Source organism: Schistocerca piceifrons, chromosome 8, assembly GCF_021461385.2.
Source record: "Schistocerca piceifrons isolate TAMUIC-IGC-003096 chromosome 8, iqSchPice1.1, whole genome shotgun sequence".
Lineage (NCBI taxonomy): Eukaryota > Metazoa > Arthropoda > Insecta > Orthoptera > Acrididae > Schistocerca > Schistocerca piceifrons.
This window is the reverse complement of record NC_060145.1, coordinates 327,766,020-327,789,253: the sequence shown is the minus strand read 5'-3', so window position 1 is coordinate 327,789,253 and position 23,234 is coordinate 327,766,020. Positions and strand designations below refer to the sequence as shown.

The 23,234-nt window shown below is 38.1% G+C and overlaps 1 protein-coding gene across 2 annotated transcripts in view; it reads left to right on the top strand.

Moving 5' to 3' along the window:
- Positions 1 to 17,558, top strand: part of LOC124711730 (SH3 domain-containing protein Dlish) — a 76,858-nt gene extending 59,300 nt beyond the window's left edge. Inside the window, exons 4-8 of one of the 2 annotated variants that reach the window (XR_007005508.1) lie at positions 4,412 to 4,548; positions 5,860 to 6,049; positions 6,283 to 6,419; positions 12,969 to 13,192; positions 13,227 to 17,558. Coding sequence is in view for 1 of the 2 variants with exons in the window: in XM_047241939.1 (XP_047097895.1) it covers positions 4,412 to 4,548; positions 5,860 to 6,049; positions 6,283 to 6,419; positions 12,969 to 13,133 (629 nt within the window). In the remaining variant the exon portion in view is untranslated. Of the gene's footprint in view, positions 1 to 4,411; positions 4,549 to 5,859; positions 6,050 to 6,282; positions 6,420 to 12,968 lie in introns of both variants that reach the window. The other variant, XM_047241939.1, reaches the window with a different exon arrangement.
- The last annotated feature ends 5,676 nt before the right edge of the window (positions 17,559 to 23,234 follow it).

Below are 23,234 nucleotides of genomic sequence, written 5' to 3'. Positions count from 1 at the left end.
TTTCTGTTCACAAATCTTATGACATGTTCCACACAGCTTTTGGCCAGTTTATACACAGATTCTTTTAGCACTTAATGTTTTAAACAGAGACAAGCAAACTGATCTCAAAGATTTTTTAACAGTACTATTTGAAAAGATCACAGCAAGTTTTTTGATGACTTTCAAAAACTTTTAAGTAGTAATATCTGTCATGTCCACATATAGTAGCACTTTCTAGATCTTGTGGAAAGCTTATATTGGATCGCAGCAATATCAAATCTCATTGGTCTTCACTCAGCTCTTCTATTTTTTTTGAGTTTTTTCTAAGGCATAGGTTGTCAAATGACATGGTGTTTTTAATAATTTTCCAACAGTGCATGAATTCTCATTTTCCATTGCAATTAACTGAGCGCGGATTCACGTTTTAAAGTGGAATGACACGGCCGCACCACAAACAGATGTGACCTATCTCACAGAAAGACAAAGAGCAGCTGAGGCCAGATGGACTAATTGTTGCATGCCAGTTATTTTCAACAGTGAATTTCCATAATTGTTGCATTGTTTTCATGCCTATAAAGGTTTCAAACAAGCTACTGCTGTCTAAGAACACCTTTTTATTACTGTGAACATGTGATTGACTGAAAACACAAACCATATATATTGTAGGCTTTAAAAAATTGCTGAAGAAGTCAAATGAAAGGAAATAAATTTTCATACTTAAAGTTAACTTGGCTGCCTAGGATGAGTTATACTTAAATATGCTAATTTGACACCCTTGCATCTGAGATAGTGACAGTGAGTGCATGAACTAACTTAAAATGATCACAGCAAAAAGTATTTTGATTTCAGATGTGTGTGTCAATTTGCAGTAAATGTATTAATGTTTTATTTTATTAGGAAGCTTACAATCTAGGGGATTATTTAAGACCAAAATCAGGTTCCCAGCAGGTTGGAGAAATGTGATATAAGCATTTTCCCCCACCCTCATAATTTTTCTGAAATTGAAAATTGACACACATTAATATTTTTAAAACATTTTCTTTGTGACTTAACTGCTTCAGTTACTGGATATCTGTTAACTATATGCCTTACTTAACATCTGAAAAAAATTCCAAATTTGAAGCTTAATAAACACCTGAGTTATGGGCATTTATGTAGATAAGTACCATTTTGCATTGAATTCTTGCAGAGTCCAGTTATCAGAATATCGTTACATTTAAAATTTCATATAAAATAAAGTTGTAGTCTGACACTGAAAACGTTTTTCAGAAGTTCCTATGTTAAGTATAAGCAAATGTGCAAAGTTTTGTAGAAATCTGAGATAGAGGGTTACAAATACATGAATTATTGCATTTTTTGGCATGGAATGACCTGTAATTATATGAGTTAGTAACCGCCTTGGGAAGAAGTCCGAGAAAATTGTTGTGCTGTTTAGCACTTCAGAGGTGTCATACCTTCTGCTCAGAGTTGTGCAAAAAGTCAAACTAAATGAGGTGTTTTTGATATGAACTATCCACATAATACTGTCAGACATATAAGAAGTGATTAAAAAGTTTGTCTGAAGGCCATACAGTTCAGAATGGGTGTGCCAACTGCATTGATGCAATAATATCACTGATGCACCACTTGAAGATACCTGAATGGTAAAACACTGTGTCCTGCTGTGTGAAGTCTGTGACTTATTGCTGCACATCCTCTTCTGACAGGAATTGTTGACACTTAAAACCCTTTTCAGACTGCAATACCAACTGCAATATGGACATTGTACAACAGTGTAAGGTTTCAGTTTCAGTTAGTGCATAGATCTATAAACAGATGCTACTGACATAGTAGTCTGAAGTGATAAGGACACAACAGTTTTCTCAGACTTATTTGTGAGGTTACTCTTAACTCATCTACTTTGGCTAAAACTGAATCTGACACAAGCAGAGGAACAGGCCACAATGTATGCAGCTATTAGAGCCTGCCTCCCCAAATACTAATTTCTGTGCAATGTAGGACACAGTGCTTGTGATGTATATGAAACACACTACACTTGCTATAGTGGGATGCCAAAAATTTGCACCTATTTTAGTTATAGTTAGCATCTATTTTTGGCAAAATAGTCAGTCAAAGCAATGGAAAAGGATGTGCTTTTGTTTTCAAGTCCTGGGTGGTAAGTGATAAGGAGGATACTGTTTAGTCACTGGCTCATAGGGGTGATGAATTCATTTGTAGTCTGGGAATAAATAGACTGACAAATCTGTTTTAGCACTGTGTAGGCAGGATATTGTCTGCCTGTATATGATCTTTAGCAAGATTACTTAAATTTTGGATAACTCTTGCTTTCCACAGTAAATGAGGCATGCATGGGTCCAAGGCCGTAGCAGGACATATTGTGTAAAGGGCCTCTGATTAAAAGACCATGATTCACAATATGTTAAATTTATCATCCTTTCTGTGTTCTAATGCTCTACAACTCTTCTATTTGAGCAGTATTGAGCTATCTTCAAATAGATGTTATATCCTGTACTGTGTTGGATTTTCCGGTAATTGAAAACAACGAATGATAGGTGCGAGGCAGAAGTGTGTGTCAGTTACCAGAACAGGAGAACCAGATCATGTTTGAAGTACAGTAGGAAGAAAGGAAGCTAACATCCACCCTTGGTTTTGAGACTTCACCTGGTTTGGAACATCCCAAAAAGTTTTTCTTAAAATAGGTTAATCTTTTAAATGGCCAGTTGAGAAGTCTATCAAGATGTTTGATTTTCATCATCTGTGCATAACTGTATATGCCTACATTTACTCAGTGCTGAATATGTGTACTAGACAGAGCTGCAATAAATAAACCATTGAATGTGTTAAACAGTGGAAAATCTAGGACGGAATAATGACAGTATTGTGGAAAGGATTGATTGCTACTCGCTATATAGTGGAGATGTTGAGTCACTGACAGGCACAACAAAAAGAATGCTGAGCATGTAAGCTTTCGCCCAAAAGGCCTTCTTCTGAATTTGACAACATAAACACACAAATTCATACAAACACAACTCGCACCCACATGACCACTGCCTCTGGTTGCCAAGGCCAGACTCCTAGCAACAGTGCATAATGGGAGAAGCACTCAGGAGTGGTGGTGGTAAGGAGGAGGTTGGTTGGGGAGGGAGATGGATAGCATGGTCAGGGTGCTGCTTTTGGTAGCATACAGGGATGAGATGGGCAGAGAGTAGGGCAGCTAGGTGCAGTCAAGAGCTTAGACGGCATGCAGAGGGCAGGCAGCAAGGGAGTGCGGAAAAGGAGAGAGGTAAGAAGGCTGCATATGCATTGATGGAATAGGAGACTGTGTAATGCTGGAATGGAAAAGGGAAGGGAATTTGGTAGGTGTACAGTAGCTAACAAAAGTTGATGTCAGGAGAATTTGGGAATGGAGGATATATTGCAGAGAGAGATTCCATCTGTGCAATTCAGAAAAGCTGGTGTTGGTACAAAGCAGCCAGGCGGCACAGGCAGTCATGGAAATGAAGAACAATGTTCGGAAACATGCTCAGCAACTGGATGGTCCAGCTGTTTCTTGACCACAGTTTGCTGGTGGTCATTTATGTTGTCATGCCTATATAGAATGCAGCACAGTAGTTGCAGCTTAGCTTGTAGATCATATGACTGCTTCCATAGGTTGCCCTACCTTTGATGGGATATGTTATGCTTGTGACCGGACTGAAGTAGGTAGGTGGTGGTGATGGGAAGACGTGTGGGACAGGTATTGTATTGAATTCTATTACAGGTATATGAGGCAAGGAGCTGGGAGCAGGGGTTGTTTAGGGATGGATGAAGATCTTGTGTAGGTTCAGTGGGCGGCGGAGTATCACAGTGGGAAGTATATTAGGTAGGACATTCCTCATTTCAAGTCATGACAAGAGATAGAATGCTGGTGGAGAACAAGAGTCACCCACTTGTTCTTTTCCCTTTTCCAACTTCAGCACTATAGTCTATTCCACCAGTGCACTCGTAGTCTTTTTACTTCCCTCCTTTCCTACAACCACCCCCTGCCTGCCCTCCATCTAATCTCCCAACTGTGCCTAGCTGCCCTAGCCTCTCCCCATTTTGTCCCTGTCCCCTCCCCCTTCCTGCCCCAGCCTCTTCCTTACCCCCACGACCCAGGTTTCCTCTTCCATCATGTGCTGTTGCTCATAGTCCAGCATTGGCAACAATAGACAGTGGTCATCATGTGTTTGTGAGTTGCTGTTGCATGAATTTGTATGCGTATGTCCTTTCATTCAAAAGAAGGCTTTTTGGCCAAATGTTTTTAACATTCCCTTGTTGTGCCTGTCTGTGACGTAGTGTCACCACTATATGGTGTAGCAATCTATCCTTCTGTGCTCCCCCCCAAATTGTCTTCTACCCTTATATGTGATGAAAGTTGGTCATGAATTTCTGATGTGATGTACCATTATAGGTGCTGACATTTCAGACTGCGAGAGTTACGGGAACAAAAAAAATACAGGTGCTACACAGCAGCTTAATATAACAAGCTCTCAAGCTTCACTGCATAGCGTGTCTTCATCACAACCAGATGTGCATCCATTTTTTAAGGTATGTGTATTAACAATACTTCTCAATTGACTTAGACAAACACATTTTTTACTTGCCAGTAATTGTAAAATATACATACAGAAGACACACCCAAATTCTCAGTGTTGTTCTAAGGAGCTGTGATTTATCATTTGTTTTGGTATTTTCATCTTGTAGTCTGCCAAAATACCCAATAATAATGTGCATTGAAGGTATTCAGTGTTGTTCTTGAGACTCCCTGGCAGGTTAAAACTGTGAGCCAGACTGGAACTTGAATTTGGGATCTTTGCCTTTTGCAGACAGGTGCTCCAGAGCACTTACCTGCAACAGGCAAAGGTCTCGGGTTGGAGTCCCGGATCTGCCACACAGTTTTAGTGTGTCAGTAAGTTTCAAATCAGTGCGTGCTCTGCTGCAGAATGAAAATGTACTCAAGAATATTATTATTGGCATCCCTGCTGCAGAAAATGTCAACAGAATTGCACATGACTTACTAACCAAAGAAATGTACTTGCAGTGGACTGTAGTTAATAATTTACTTTACACTCCATATTAACCCTAAATATTCTGATTCACAGTTGAAACTATTACTTTCATTAGAAAACACACATTTGATTGCAAGTTATAATGGTAGTGCAGTTTTAACTATAGCTTCTGCTGTTTATAATGGTATGGTATGTTTTATTTTTGGTTAAGCCTTCACATCTTTTATGTAGTACTGTGTGAGTAGTTTTCTTAGTAATCAACCAAATCTCAAACAGAACTGGAAAACTACATCAATATTGAATGTTCAAAGTAAGTGAAAATAAATGAAATGGTTTGACTGTACAATAACTTAAGTTGAAATGTGATTCTTTTAGGGAACGAATTTTTATCGGTTAATGAAGTGGCCCTCTTAGAGAGGGAGAAAGAAAGAAAGAGACACATAGGACATGCAACTTACTGCACAGCAAAGAAAACAGATAACGCCCCCAGTTTTGGGACCTAGAGTTCCTTTTTCATGTAGAAAAGGACTTGGGGTATTCTGGAAGGTGGAGGAGGAGAATAGATATCCCAAGCTAAATGTGGCCCACCCTGTACAAGATTTTTTGATACCAGAAAAATTAGTAAGAGAATGTAAAAGAGAGAGAGAGAGAGAGAGAGAGAGAGAGAGATTGGGGAAGGGGGTGGGGGGCGCACACACGCACATACGCTTTCGAATGTGCATATGCACTTCCTTTCCTTAATGTTGTGTGCCTACTTGTTTATTACTGCTGATATATTTTACATTTACTGTGGGTAAAATAAGTGTCTTAACTGTGCTAATGAGACTGTGTAATGAATATTTTCATGCAGGATCCATCTGGCAGATATATTGTGCTCTATACGTTCATAGCACGTGATGAAAATGATGTTAGTGTGGAACGTGGGGAATTCGTGACCGTTTTAAATCGAGAGGATCCTGATTGGTACTGGATAGTCCGGAGCGATGGACAGGAAGGTTTTGTGCCTAGTGGGTTTGTCTATCCAGCCCACATAGTACAAGGTGAGCTTTCTTTTAAAGGTATTGGTCAACATTCTGTTAGTAACATAAGCTCTTAATGTCAGTAGACTGTAATTTCTTGCATGTTTTGCCCCTCTGTTGCCATGCAGAACCATTTTTTACATGTCTCTTGTAACTTGGAACTGTTTTTAACTGCTCAGTTGAACTGAACCTAATTGTAAATGAAGACTGGTGCAATGTATAATAACTTGGTTGTTTTCCTACTCTTCTTACAGGGCATCTGAATCAGAGCAATAATCAAAATGTGAACAACAATTTTGCATCACAAAGCAATGCACATCTACTTGCATCACAGTCAAATGATGACTTACGTTATCATGGGACCGAACTTGTAATGCTTTACGACTACAAGGTTAGTAGTAGCATGGAAAGCGCTGTAAGTGTGGAGAATGTGTGAATGTTTTAATTATATGCATATGTATATAATATTATGCTGAGTTGATAAACAGTTCATTTCACTGATTTTTTCAATAGCTAAAAACTTTCTTAAATAAAAGATTCTTCTGGTTTTTAGTAAGTTGAATCTAATATGACAATGAAAAAGCTACATGACCCACCTATTTTCACAATAATTAAAAAAAATGCATTATATAGTGATTTCATAGATGTGTGTGTCTTACACTGTTTAGAATATTTCTTATGTGAATGGGTTAATAGGGCAAGGTATCAACATAGGTCCAGAATAAACTGGCCTGCAACAAGGTCTTTGAACCCTAGAGATCAGAATGTTTCATGTAAGAACCTCCTGGGGAGAGTGGGGGAAATCTGTTACCATCTTCAGTTGTTAAGTTGTACCTGATGAAACAATTTATTGAAAGCCATATCTAAACATGGAGTATATTTCAAATATCTCTGCAAAAAGTCTTTGCATGTATCAGAATCAAATGAAAAGAAGGTGTGTTGGGCTTCACATTTGAAAAATCTCGGCTTTGAATGGAAAATGACAATGAATGAGATGTTTGTGGGTATTATTTATGAAGATTGTTACTGAGTTCTTAGGCAACAATAGGATCCACATTATATTTCTGTGTTAACCCATGTTTAACAAATTACAATAACTTTTTGAACAGTCAGTTAGTACACCAAGATGTACAACATACAGTTCCTGAGAGAAGAAGCTGTATTAGATGTGTTAAGAGGAAGAGAGAAAGCAAATTTGTGCCAGTGGGCAGACAATTGCTATGCCCACAAAACCATGAGTTTAACATTAGCCTAACAAAAAATAACCTCAAAATATTTCTTCCGTGGCCTATGTTATGTGAAAAATTCTATTTCGTTTAACTACTGTACCAGGGTGTATATGACCCGGGACAACAGGGAGATCCGGGAAAAACCCGGGAATTTTCCATTGTTTTAGTTTTCAGTTAAATTTTTGTAATTTTGACGGGTAAGAACCAATACTCTAACAAAGGATATTACTATATCCCACTACTGCAAAATAATACTGCAGCAATAAAAGATGAACGAGAGAAAAAAAAAAAAAACGAAAATAAAACTTAAATTGCAAAGGAAATGCGCCATATACAATGACAAAACACAATACTTATACATACAAGCGTCTGCCAGCAGCAAAATGTGTCAAAGGCTTTAGGAAGACAATGCAATGCTTCATAACAACAAATTGCTTCCGATGAACATAGCGTCACAACTGTTTACATTAGAGTCGTTATAGCAGTTACGAGCAGGGTCATGCGCATGCGCAGTTGAGTCGCGTATCTTCTCCCATTTCTGGCTACCGAAATGTGGCTGTTGGCTGTGTAAGCAGTCAGAGTAAGCACCTAGATGCTATCGAGAAAAATTTACTGGTGCACCCAAGCTGCCAGCCTCACACATACGCTGAGTCTAGGAGGGGTGGGGGGCAAACCAAGGTATCTGACACTGGTGGCATTTCTGGGGGGGGGGGGAGGGGGGGGGGGGCGGAGCGGCGGCATAGTCATAATATTCTTGACGAAAAAAAAACTTGTTTCACAAAGCTCATAGCATCCAACGCACGTTGGTCTGTCTATTATTCATATGAATTTGAACGCATCCATGTTGGTTTTTTAACATTTTTGAACACCTTCTAACTTGATTTCTGAATGAATCATAAGTTGATTTTTGAATGTGTGCTTAATGTACGTGATGTCTGTCAGCGGAGTTCTCATCATATCTAGAAATAAACTTCCCTACGTACAAAAGGGGACGGGGCTATGCGAGCTGAGCGGAATAAAGCCGAGCGGATGAATGCAAATCGCTGTCTGATTACGTGGTTGATTGGGTTTGCGTATGATCAGCGTTGTTATATTTACTAGCGAAATCCATAGATTCAGACTACCAGAGTGGAAATAAACGACTAACAGGAATAACAGGTAAGAAAGATTAAGTATTATCTTCTCAGTGTATCCAAGAAAATGAAATTTTGACAGAAAATTTTTGGCCAGATCGCTACACTAGTAAGGGCCAGTTGTACAGTCCCAGCCTAGTTCTGTTCTGGAAGCAGTGCGGAAAATGTGTTCTATGAACATTTAACCAAGCCTATCCGGAAGATAATCGCAGGATAACGAAACAGATGACTCTGACAGGTTTAGTGAAGTTAACCGGCGAATAAGTTTTGTCAATGGCAGGAATAGTTACAGAATTAGTGATAGGATTGTTTGTTAGAATGAGGAAGGAGAAGAAACGGGGACATCACACAAATTATGAAAGAATATCACAATTCCAAATTTATATAAAATTTCGTACTACTACTTTTCTATCTCTTGCTTGAGAAACTGGAGCGTGTGAATGAAATGTGAAACTATTTTCTAACATGTAGCCTTTTGCTCGCAGTAGGCCTAAAAGTCATTTGATATTGGTACTTTGTGAATTATATTCTGTCATGTTATAAAAATGACCTTTCGTGTCAAAACAGTCTCGTTTATTTGGTGTGTGTTAAAATTGCTGCAAGGCCTATTTTGTTTTATCGAGCAGACAGTGACAAAATAGACGTAATCAGTTCGAGAAACCGCACCAGTCTTGGGTGCTAGTTGTATTAACAGCTTTTTCAGTATTAGACAACGACATTTTGATTTTCAATGTGGAAAACGTTTGACGAACTTTGATGTGGTAATAGATTCTTTCGCAGAAAGGGAAGCACACCGTGTAAAGCTGTAGCACGATTAGAGAGAAAAAAATGCTAGGAGTTAAGGATTGAAGAAATGTGTACTGTCTTGCTTGTCTCTTCTTTACTGGTTTTATGTACCCTACATTTAATTTTATGCAAGTTATTGTTCAAAATGTTCAAATGTGTGTGAAATCTTATGGGACTTAACTGCTAAGGTCATCAGTCCCTAAGCTTACACACCACTTAACCTAAATTATCCTAAGGACAAACACACACACCCATGCCCGAGGGAGGACACGAACCTCCGCCGGGACCAGCCACACAGTCCAGGACTGCAGCACCTTAGACCGCTCGGCTAATCCCGCGCGGCTGCAAGTTATTAGCTAATAGGCAATAAAGAGTGAAAATTTTCCGAAGAGCTCTTGTTCTCATGATTACAAGTAATCCCATCCAGTATTAATTGCGAGCTGCTGCTGCTTCTTCTTCTTCTTCTTCTTCTTCTTTTTTTTTTTTTTTTTTGAGAGAGAGAGAGAGAGAGAGAGAGAGAGAGAGAGAGACGGGGGGGGGGGGGGGGGGGGGGGCAGGATGTCACACGAGCCGAGTGGAAGTGGAAGCAGGAGAGGCACCACAGGACGTTTTAATTTCCACTGTCCTGTATATAGTTTGATGGCATCCATTGCAAAATATACAAGTTTCAATTCCACGGAGCAAAATACAGTGACGTGCGATTGAAGATTACTGTGTGAAGAGGCGTGGCACTGCACGTTGGCACACTTAAGATCAAATAACATGTCTTACATTTCCTCAAACACATGTTTTATGTATCAGATTCTGCAGAAAGATGTGCGCTATAAAATGAACATGTTTTGGAAAATCCAATTTTTAAAAAAATTACCTCAATCGCTCGGGGTGGGGTGGGGGGGGGGGGGGGGGCGTGCTATCAAATATTGTCCCGGTTCGGAACTATCATAGATCCAGGGCTGATGCGCAGAGCAGTATGAGTTACAGTGGAGAAGTGGATAGTCTCCACGTGACCCGTGTTTGCATTATTTCGTGATCTTGCTGCTCCCTCTTCGTTAATGCTCTCACGTCAAATGAAAACACAACGGATATCAGTGGCCGGAAGCTATCAAGTGAATTAAAATACATTCACATAATTACAGAAGCCAAAAATTTGTTATTAGTTTCAGATTTTATTTTATTTCCACCTTTCTGACAGCCAAGCATTAATCCCCTTGCAGAACAATGAAGTTGTTTTTGTTGGTTTGCTAAAGAAATTTGGCTTTTATTAATCTTTTCCGCTGAGACAGACCATGTATTTGAAATGAGGTGTTTAATTCCAACTGTTCGCTGCATTTCAAGTGCACGTTTTCATATTCTAGCACGTGTGGCATTAAGCCATAAAAAAGAACCAAACATGAGATAACACAGTAGTGGTACTCCAAGAAAATTTACATCCCGAAAGCCGCACTGAAAAGCTTATAGTATCAGGCCGAAGACTTCTTCATTAGGAATCTGGACATATGAATGTGCACTTTTAGTATGCACTTTAAATGTGCACATTCTGATGCTCTTGGGGTATCCTCTAATGTCTTGTTTCTTTGATGACATAATGTAAAATGTTTTAATGTTTTACAATTACGAACATATGAGCCTCTTACGTCGTCATAGTTGCGTAAGTGCAGTAGCGCCTGCCATCTGGCACTCTGTGGCAACTGCTGAAACGAACCTATTTGTAACAGGTCGCGGGAAAATATTACGAATGATAATTTGAAAAGCGTTACTTTCAAGGTAAATTTCCTTTTACGTAAATTGAACTATATGCGAGAATGTACAATGAATTTCGAAAAATCAAACAGCGTTTGACTCTCATTTGATGACGAGACATTTATGTCGTTATTAAAAATTTTACTAGCACATTTGTGCGATGTATCTTAAAGTGTAGCACGTGCAAAAAAATCAACGTTATATGTGGAAGCTTAGCTTCTCTTGCAGCTTATTAACCTTCGAGACCAAAATTATATGCGAAAGCTTTGCTTTTCTTGTGATAACTCTATGTATACCAATTTAAACCATTAACTTTTCTTGTTTGTGTGTTTGCGCTACTTAACAGTGATGTGGCTGATTGGCTGACTACATCACGTGTCCTATGTTCTGGATATCCGCTGTCATTGGCTGGCGAGATCACGTGACACATGAGTGTGGAGGTAACAATACACATCTCAGGCAGGTAGTCCCTTGGATTCAACAGGGAGGTGCTACCATTACTTATACTTAGTATGTTCAAACATTGCTGTGTTACAGATTCAGGATGAACACAGCAAATATTGTGTTTCTTACTAAGTATAAGTAATGGTAGCACCTCCCTGTTGAATCCAAGGGACTACCTGCCTGAGATGTGTATTGTTACCTCCACACTCATGTGACCATCAGACACAGATAAATACTACAAACAGTGAAGAGAACCTAGTCCATTGAGTTACGTTCCCATTCCATGTATCCATTAGCTCAGCTTTTTTGTGTATCACAGTGCTGAGAAGTTTTCATAATGAACATGTTTACAATCTTTCTTGCCATAAAGTGATACTGCCTGTATGGTCCAAGCTTGAAGTGATCCTTCGAGACACATAGACAGACTGAACGCAAATCACATTGTCTGATTCTCAATTGGAGACACAGGGTACTCTACTGAAATGAACTGAAAATTTATCTTTGTGCAGGTGGTTGTATGTTGTGATTTCCTGTATTGAGACCGAAGTATCTGGTAAACCCCCCATCACATAAATTCTGCGTTAAAGCTTTCTGACAGATTAATGCTGTGTGCTGGACTGGGACTGGTGTCTGGGACCCTTGCCTTTTGTAGACAAGTGCTCTACCAGCTGAGATATCAAAGCATGACTCAGGCATGACCTGCTCTCGCAGCTCAATTTCCACTGGTACCCCATCTCCTACATTTTGAAATGGAGCTATGAGGACACGTTGTGAGTCCTTGGATAGGTCAGTCGGTAGTACTAATGCTGCAGACCTCATTCAGAACTATTTCTGATACATTGTTTTATCTTTTGGAGTTGGGCAGCCATAACTGTAATTCACTACTTTTTAATAAAGACAATATGTGTTATCTACCTCTTCCTCCGTGAGCACACATTGTGTGTGTCTGTCAAAAATAGTTTTCCATGAATGTTGCCTAGACAACTTTACTATAGTACAAGTCACGTATGAAGGCACATCTGCACAGGCAGAGAGAGTAATAAACAACTGTGGAGTGGATGAGATTTGGTTATGCATGGTGACAGAGAGGTGATACAGTTTTTATGCTGTGAAATCTTAGAAAGTTTACTACACACAGCAATGAATGAAATTAAATCATCACTGAAGTACGCCATCATTGACTGCTATCCACGACAAGGTGGTTTTAGGAAGACTGCCTTATTTGGTGTGTGGCGTTAGTGGAGGGGACAGCCAAAATGTTTCAAAACTGGAGTGCCATCCAATGTGACATATGTTATAGCTTTTCCTGTTGTTGTGCCAGCAATGTTATTTGAGACAAATAAAAGCTTAATGGTGTCTTGATGTGCAACATATTTTCTCTTAACTGTTTTACCTGTGTGTTGAAAAACATCAGCCATTGAATTGCAGTTATGTAGCAAATGCATTGTACTTCCAGAAATGCACCATGCACTTATTTATGCATTCATTAATAAACAAAAAATGCATTGTACTTCCAGAAATGCACCATGCACTTATTTATGCATTCATTAATAAACAAAAAACATTGTCAGTATTCTCATAACCTATGTTCTGATTTTTTTTTTTTAGGCTCAAGCTCCTGATGACTTATCAGTTCGACGTGGTGATTGGATATATGCAGACCTCAATAATCAGACAGTGGATGGTTGGCTGTGGGCATATGCTCCAAAAACTCGCAAGTACGGTTTCATACCGAAAGCATATGCTCGACCACCAGCTATGACAAGTCTATAGAAAGAATGGTCTACAAAGAAGTTTTACTCCCGCTGCCATTAAATTTATTGTGTGTGTGTGTGTGTGTGTGTGTGTGTGTGTGTGAGAGAGAGAGAGAGAGAGAGAGAGAGAAGTCTTGTTAGGAATATGATGATATACAGTTTTCACCTCACTGCTGTCTTCTCATATAATTCCACTTTTTTAATCACAATTTTGTGGTTAATGTATCTTGCATAATCTTACACTTAGTAAAATTTCCATTGCTGTCACTGTAAAGGTGATGGTCCATGGAGGAATGTTCTGATTGTTTTTGTCTGTGTTTTGCTGTGCAAAGTATGAGGCTTCAAAGTAAACTCTGTACGCGAAGAAGTCAGATGTTTGTAATGTAGCTTAACTCCAGTATGAAAAGTATTGAGATGATGTACCATTTGTGTGAAATGTGCACTGTTGTTGTACATCACTAATTCTGACTTTATGTCAAGATGGTTTAGTCACAAATGTTTGTCTTTATGCAGATAGTGTGTGTGTGTGTGTGTGTGTGTGTGTGTGTGTGTGTGTGTGTGTGTGTGGGCACGTGCGTGTGCGCCTGCGCCTGCGTGTGCGCGTGTACATGTCAGAATTTACTTGTACTCTTCGATCTTTGCCTTGTAGTAGTGACCACCAGAACATGCTTAACCCTCACAGATATTAAGAATTCATTTTGTCATAAGTTCATACTAGGTTGGGATTACTAAAAAATTAACACACATTCAAAATTGTTGTCCTTTTCTTTTGTTTTATGTCCTCTCTTGTTTCATTTGCCTTTGCTGGTTTATTTTATATTTTCCTTTGTAACTTCTATCACTGCTGTTTAACATTTTGTCAACTGTTTTCTTGGCTGCAGTTGACGTATGACTTGGGACCGGAAAATAAATTTAGCATCTATTTTTGGCAATTTTTATTTTTTATTTTTTTATTTTTTAAAGTGAGATGCAAACATTTGAAAGATTGTCACACTACATGAGAGGAGACAGAGCCTTAGTTCTTAGAAAATGACTGTGTAAAAAAGTTCTGATTGGGAACTTTTTGTCTAGAATGTTTGCTTTTGCAAAATCTTCAACACCTTTTCCTGTCAAAATGTCCTTTCGTTTTCTTTGTTTGACTTTATTTAAGCTTTCAAAAATGGTTGTTCTGTTGAAAAACACTAGCATTTCCCCACTGGTGAACTGAATGTGTCTCCAGTTTAAGATGTTTTTGGACATGATTTGTCTTTTCCCACCCAATTTGATGATTGCAGAATGTGTAGCCTGTTAATTCCAACTGTTTATGGGCATTCATGGTCATGTGACATGCTTGACGACACTACAGACAGAACTGAGAAGGCATTTAGTGTATAAATAGAACCAAACATAGGATGCTATATTTCAATGTCGGGGGAGAATTTCGAAGCAGTTGAAAAATGTTACAGATTTTTTTTTCCAATTTCTATAGCACAGTGTGTGGGCACTATAGGCTATAATGGCAGATGGTCGTAGTGTTAACAAACTATAATTTTGGCTGCCACAGGAGGGAGTGGTGCAGGGAAACAAGCCCGCTTCCCTGCCTACAGCAGGACTGGTATATTCTCACAGGGATCACCAATCTTTTTTGGTGTTATACGGGTCATAATCAAAATCAATGATGGACTAGCATTAGTCACTCACTTATTTCAAAATTAAAAAAATAAACTCATGAGCAATGCACAACATAAACACTTCAGGGGCAGCTACCATGCTATTGCTTGTTGAGGTTTCCTGAGTATTGTTAATGATGTAGATACGGCCTGACCTGTACCAGTATTTGATGCAACCACAGGTCAAAACATCCACCACCTAATTTGCCATGTTAAAAGTGTCCAGATTATACCATCTTTTTAGCTGAAGATGTATGCATTTCTTTGTTATAAAACACTAGATCTCATGGCTGAGTACTACATTGCATTATGCGGTGTGTATTTGTAATAGACAATTCAACTACTTGCAGTTGTCATGGCATCAGAACATTCAATGCATTGATATGTCATTGCATTTGTACACTTTTTATTTGGCAAACAGGTTGTTACGCACATCATCTTTTAAAGTTTAACTTCACGAGATGGTGTACAATACCAATAACTGAAAACTGGTTACATTTTCGATATTTATATGCAGAAAATAAAGCTATCTCAAACTATCTCTCATCAAATAGTTCATATGAATACAACTTGCAATAAAGTAGTGTCCATTAGGTAATTCAATAAAATAGTGTCTATTAGGTAATTTTGTGTTTTTCTTTTTATGTATTTTGAGGCAGCATTTGTATCTATTTCGCATTTATTGCAAAATGCAATTTTTTCTGGTCCCTGTATATGTCATTAGAATTTCAGATCTTGTCTGTTTCTTTTCCATTTCTTTTCTCTTATTTCCTGTGAGGTGTGGCATTGTGATTCCTGCATTAAAAGTGAGTCCCTCTCGTAGCTCTTTTTGCAATGTTTTACACTTGTGTTTTTTTTGTACTGCTTCCCACATTGTATTATCTCTGAAAATTAAATTTTATCATTATTTTTTTTATTTTCTGTTGTACTTTCAAACTTCTGCAGTAAATATGGTTATTTTGTAGCTTTATTGGTTTGACTTTACTTGTAACTAAACAATACTGCTAACACATTATTGATGTGGAAAGCTGTTTGACATGCTGCAAAGAACTAAGTTTATGTTGAAATTCAGTGTTTGTGTTTGTTCATTTAGTTTAGGACATTGTCAATTTATACACAAATAACTACAAATGTCCAGAGATGATAGACATGTTTTTCCTTCATCTTTGTCAATCTCAAGAAGAAACTTCTCTTTTTTTTAACATTCTTTTTGTTTTTGACTATAACATCATACTTACGACAATCTATGGCTGCAGTATGTTTGTAAACTCTTGAACCAATATTCAATTATATTTATTTTTATTTTTAGTTTTCATTAGCAGAGCTACATTCACACCTCTTGCATAGTAAAAATCACACACGAATATCTAAATTTCACATGTAAGACTAAAAGTTCTGCACTGACAGTACCTGTTACAAAGTATTTAATACATTCGAAGTCATGTAATTTTTATGATTTACATTTTTTCAAGTGAATATGGTGACATCAGAGGTGACTGAGAAGTTAAGACTTTATTATACAAGGACAATTTGAAAATAAATATGCATGTAAGACATGTAAAATGAAGCTTTACTAGTTTGCATGACCATTTTGTGTTCGTGTAAAAAGGAAAGGGAAAAATGTAGGAAGGAGAAAGACATATGTTGTCATTATTTTAAACGTATTGTTTTCAGTCGGAGAATATAATTCTCTGTATTGGGAAAAATTATTTCTGTAAGGTACCATAAAATTTTATTTGTGGTTACTAAATCTGTTAATTGTTTTTTGTATATACTCCCTTCATGCTTCTAGAGAGAAGAGAGAATTCTGTAACCTCATAACTAATGTATCATGGGATATAGATTGAGAGTGACTCCTTTGCATTGGTTGCTATCCTGTGAATCCTTCACTTTGGCAAAGTTGAGTAAAATTTGAAACTTGGCACAGTATGTTGTTGAAGGGGATGGAAAAGGAACAGAATGAAATTATGGCAGTGATTTTGATTGTATATGAACAGAAACATTACAGTGGCTGCATTAAGGATTTCAGCCTAAATATTTGCCTGTCTGGAGTCCATTGTTTTCCCACTATGCCATCACACTGTTTTAAAAATCATCAGTCTAGAACAATTATAAATGAGTGGAAACATGTGTGCCAATTCCCATGATTTATAAAAACAAACAAGATAAGTTTTCCAGAACAAAGTGAAAGTGATCATAATTTGCTAAGTGTTGTGCTCATAAATATATATATTTAATTTTAAATATATCTTAATTTAACACCTGTTCTTCTATTTGTACATACGTTGAGCATTACATTAAGAAATATTTTGCCCTCAGAAACGTTCTGAAATGTTACAGTAGCATTTATAACAACAGGCTGCCTCAGAATAAGGCATGAAAAGGTCTTTTTCACCCTAAAAGGTGTGAAATAGGAGGGGACATCACAAATAACTTGTCTGCATTACTCATGTTCATCAGTATTTCTGCTTGAATTTATTACAGAGAAAAATGGACTGTATGAGTGAAAGAATATGGTTGAGTACAAGAGGAATGAGACGTTGTTCCAAGTGTGTTTGTGTGAGTGTGTGTACATAGGAAAATTATTATAATCTGCCTATATTGCTCAATATTTGAAGCATATTAACTGCAAGTCATTGTCGTGACCAGATTTGTAATTGTGAAGCTAATTGTTATATATGTATATATTTTAATGAAGTAATTATCTTTGTTGCATTGTGGTTTGAGAAGTTTTCTATTTGTACTTTAATAGTTTATATTTAAAAATTTTTGTGTTTCCATTTTGTAAGTATTTTTTAATGAAGTCATCAAAATGTTAAGAAGGTATTTTTATTTTATTTTGCACACCAATTTATATCCTTTATTTATATCCTGTTTACCACAGTTGCCTAATAATAAAATAACACACACAACTTGCAGAAAGTTTATTGATTTGGTACCTGCACAAAATTTAAGAGCTCATTGAAATTACTATGGCAATTTTACACACTCGTGACAGGTAAAGACTGACAAATATGAAGAAAATGAAAACTATTAGAGTGTATGATTCATACCATTCATTAAAAAGTTGGCAATATCAACAAAAATATGTTTTGTCGAGAAATGTACTAGTGTAAAAGCAGTGTAGGGAGGAATCTGAGAAGACGTAGATGGGGAAGAGAATAGCAGATGGCTGCTGTACTGTTGGATTAGTTGTTACGACAAACTGTGATGATAGTGTGTTGTGTTTTGGGACAGGGATGATGACCTAAACAGCATGGAATGTGTCCTGGTATTAAGAAAAATTCTCTGCAGTTTGAGCTTGATCTCTATGTTGCTCTATAGTTGATTCACTTGTGTCCACATAGGGGTAAAGTTTGAGTCAGTTATGGGACTTACAGGTTATCATAGATCATGAACCATACTCAAACTTGGCATTTTTGCATTTACAAATTGTTGGCAGAGTTGAAAGGATTGATAAGTGACAGAAAAATACAACTGTATGAGGGCTGAACCCTGAACATTTGGATTTACAATTCAATACCTATTCAATGACTCGTCCATATACAAAACTCTGCATTGGTACCAAGGGAGTTGATAGGATGTGGGATAGGTTTTGCCAACAGCACAGGGACTGAGAATAGTGGGATGATAGAGGTATTATGTTGGGTAAATCACGTTTTGCAGTTAGAACTGTGATTGTAGTAGTGCCTGGTATTTGTTTTTATATGAGGGGGAGAGTGGGGGGGGGGCTGTCAAACTTATTATGTGATGTTGCAAAGTTTGAATTTATATGGCAACCAGGCAGTGAATTAATGCAAGGGTTTTCATTGTTCAATAAAAATCACTTCCAATAATAAATGACACTTCAATGGTTTTACCACATTAACTATTATTGCCATATCTTGTGATATTTTATTTCCCAAATATAGTAGAATGTCTTTTCTCCTGTTATTAAGTTTTTGTTTGTTTTCACATCTTTTTCTTCATGAAACTTCCCATTCACGATTTACTGTTGGAATTTTTTCTATCATATTTTCCAGCTTTATCATGAGAAACTTGCTACTTTTTGCCCCCTCATTACTTCTTATCTCATTTCTCACAATTTTCATTTGAATATCTATTATTTTCAGTTTTTCTGATCTTTTTGTTGTCTTCCTTTTTTCTTTCATCCCCCCCCCCCCCCCCCCCCCACCTTCTGTCTTCTTTTTCACCACTCCCATCATCTCTAATACTCCAAACCCTCCTCTCCTCGCATGAAAACGTGCTTTTGCCCTATCTAAACTGAGATCCTGCATTTTGTTTCTTGAAATCTGCATATTCTCGGGAGTCCCTCCCCCCTCACAGAGGCCCAACTTTGAAAATCCCTATTCTGGATGTAATCCCACTCTTCACCAGTCCTTTTACAGTTTTAAATACAGCAATCTCTTGCATTTATCTGGCTAATCTGTTGCATATCGTCGGTGAAGAAACAATACTGCGTAAGTAGCAAAACAAGAATTTTACAAGAGAGACAAAAAACTGTCTAAAATGCCTAATACATTTCACAGCGGCGCTAAATTTTCATTGTAGCACTACAAGAAAATATTGGATCAAATAAAAAAGTGAAACTATAAAAAAATAAGCTTTAGAAAGCTTAATTAAGGTACATATGCTGAATTGTCTCGGTATTTATGCCATGATCTGTTACTTACACGGTATTTGTTTCAGTCTCCCAGCACGACTTGACACATTTACGTTGGTATTTGGTGCTGAGAAAGCTAGTAAGACCATGTTTTGGAGCATTAATCATTTTTTACTGAAAGATTTCATAGAAACATTTTAAATAAATATACTGTTTACATAGTTCTGATAATGTATGCACATTTCTTCAAGAAAAATCCTAAACTTCACTCAAAGCAACAAAGAGAATTACACTGCACTGATACTCGTCACACAGCTACCCCTTCGAAAATTTTCATCCATAAGGAATGTTGTCATAACAATTATGACAATCTTTAGGAAGAACAGATTTAAGTTGTAAATGATCCCATTTGGATTTCTTGATTTTCACTCTTTCCTTGTATATTTTCGGGAAGCAAACATCTCCAAAAATTTTTCTCTAATGCCTTGGTAATTCTTGCCACACCCTCGCTGAAAGAGCTCTTGTAGTAAATAATATCCTTTGGGTGGTACTGTAGTGCCCTCAGATAGGTAACTGTAGGCTCATTTTTTACAGCTCTTCCAGGCCTAATTGAGTCTTACAGACACAAACTTTCCTCTGCGTAGTTGATGAAAAAGTAATAATCTAGGTAATGGACTTCGTATGTCTGTGGCTTTTTCCTCGCTTCTTTAGGTATAAAAGTGTATTGGCTAGGAAGTGAAACTTCACGTCCTTTTAGTTTGCACTCAATGTAACTGTGAACTGAGTCACATTCCATCTGAGTATGGCCTTTCTCCAAAAACTTTTATGTAATCAATACTCCAGTATCAATTGCTAATCTTAAAAGAGCATTTGATAATATTACATTTCTGTTCTGATATGTGCAGCTGTCAGAATACAGAATGACTTGAACAGGATTTTCCTTAATTGTTCTGGATGGGGTGTCTACAATGCATGGGGCAAAACATGATGCAGCCAAATCACCTGTAACATACTGCATCATGACTTTCTAAATTATACAGTGTAATGTTGTGAACAGCCAACTTTTTTTAAAGTACACTTACACTTAAATATGGAGCTACTTTCACGGCCTGTAAGTCCATGGTGTACACTGAGCAGAGCTTCTGCTGGGCGTCTTTCTTGTCAGCATCTTTTTGCATCCTTGCTTGCTCTTTCTGTTCTGTGCGTTGCTTCCACACGTCTTCACTCAAGTTACCAAGCCTGTAACTACAACACAAGTCGCACTGGTCTTTCTTGGGGGGGAAAAAAGCTAATATTACCATCTTCTAAAATCACTTAATGGTGAAACCTTCTCCGCATGACATTTTTCCACATAGAGTCCATACAGCTGTTGTTTGGATTGTAGAATAGGCTCAAGGTACAACTTCGAGGACGATTTATTGCAGTAATGCGATGGAAGCTTCAGAAGAGAGTCCAGGAATTATTTCATGAAGGTTCTCTCATCTTTCTTCTTCGTCTGTTTGATTCGAGGTCATGACGATTCTGTATCAGGACTCATTTTTCAAATGATAAATGAGCGTCCCTTTTCTCTTGGATTCGCCAGTGTTCTTCCCTGGACGTTTGGTTGGAATTACATCCACAAGGTTGATAACGTAAACCTTCCTCTGATTCTATGACATCGTTTCCCAAAATGTGTTAAATGCTGCCTGCCTATTATCAGCAGACAACTGATGACGCTTCCTTTGAACAGATTTCTGGCACATCTTCGAAGTACATGTTGGACCTAATTTTCGTGCCTCTCTTGGAGTATCATGAGTGATTTTACCAATTCGACTTCTTTTGTATCCAATATATGCCTGTCCACGCATACTCAGAATCTTATTGGCATTTTTCTTCCAATCTTCAGGATGTGGTTTAGACTTCCTTTTCCTGTCACTGCTTATGCCACCATAAAATTCTTGGCCTTCACTGTCTGCATCATTACTGCTCCCATGATCTTCCAATAATTTATCCAGAGTCTTTGGCAAACAATGAGCACCATAGCATAGCAATGAATGTGAGGTACGGTCGTCTCTAGTGGAAACTGTGACTGTGGTTTCATTTTGAGCATTGTTGAATACAGCCACTGAAGTTTTTGGTTGGAAAAATATGTATAAATTAATTTAATCAGACAAAGATGCTCAAATTCGTGTATTTATGAGAATGATGGCATCATTAATACTGTTAACAATAATCCCAAGAAAATTTACCTGCGTTATTAGATGTTGCAGGAACAGTAACCGAGAACCTCATGTATGACATCATTTCTTCTTCAGTAAATGTAACTTCAACATTATGACTTTTCTTGGCTGTTGTTTGTTCTGCATTTACGGGAAACCCTACAAGAAAGTGGACAGTCTAGAAATCTTTGGCAGAGATGAATAAAGCACAGAACGAGTGAAGTGGCGGCATTCTGATTTATATCACAATAAGACAGTTGCGGTGCTAATAACATTCAAAGGTGAATAATAAAACAATTTTCTTACCGCTGTCAGTCCCTATCAGGAATGATACCCCACTTTCGTAAGCTGATTTCAGCTGAGAAACAATTTCTTCTTCAGTAAAACGATCATCACCTACATCGCTGTCCAATAGCCACACTATCAACTACCACTCCTCTCCTACAAACTGAGCTTGGCCATCCTCATTCACATCCTTGAGCCTTCACTGTTTCCTCCCAAAAAGAGGCAACTCGGGAATCATAAGAACCACTCACAACAGTACAGCATTCTCAACATCTTATCTAAGGGTCTCTTCCCTCCTTTTATCGGTATTACCAAGGGTCTCACATTCAGCCGCAGGCCTGCAATTAATAATGCTGCTTTGGTTAAGGACCTATTTTCCTTCACATGTAATGTCAATTGGAATCATCATCTTGCAAACTAATCTTAAAATTTTTGCAGCAGAAAAGCGGAAGCTGCACCCTGGCTTGAAGTTTCCACCACCACTACCTCAAAATCAATACTTACAAGCTTTCCAAGAAATATTAACACGCAACGTTGTTTCATCACCCTTCCTCAGGTCTATGCAACATGACCCTAACCCGTCTTCAGCAGAATTCCAAGCACTTTATTCTCTAAAAACTGATGGCTCCAACATTATCCTCCCAGAACACAAGGATCTACCAGTGGTAGTTGACCAACAGTAGTATGTAAATGAGTGTCGAAGCTAGCTTTCTGGCACTTCTGCATATAGCATCTGCCATCGAGATCCCATGCCTGTGGTACAAACTGACCCACAATCCCTGCATAAAATCTCAGGCCCCCCAGAAGCACTAATACCTCGATCCATAAAACTTACCCCACCCAAACTGTGCATTCTCACCTTCTTCATAAAATGTACGAGGGCAGTTCAATAAGTAATGCAACACATTTTTTTTCTCGGCCAATTTTGGTTGAAAAAACCGGAAATTTCTTGTGGAATATTTTCAAACATTCCCGCTTCGTCTCGTATAGTTTCATTGACTTCCGACAGGTGGCAGCGCTGTACGGAGCTGTTAAAATGGTGTCTGTAACGGATGTGCGTTGCAAACAACGGGCAGTGATCGAGTTTCTTTTGGCGGAAAACCAGGGCATCTCAGATATTCATAGGCGCTTGCAGAATGTCTACGGTGATCTGGCAGTGGACAAAAGCACGGTGAGTCGTTGGGCAAAGCGTGTGTCATCATCGCCACAAGGTCAAGCAAGACTGTCTGATCTCCCGCGTGCGGGCCGGCCGTGCACAGCTGTGACTCCTGCAATGGCGGAGCGTGCGAACACACTCGTTCGAGATGATCGACGGATCACCATCAAACAACTCAGTGCTCAACTTGACATCTCTGTTGGTAGTGCTGTCACAATTGTTCACCAGT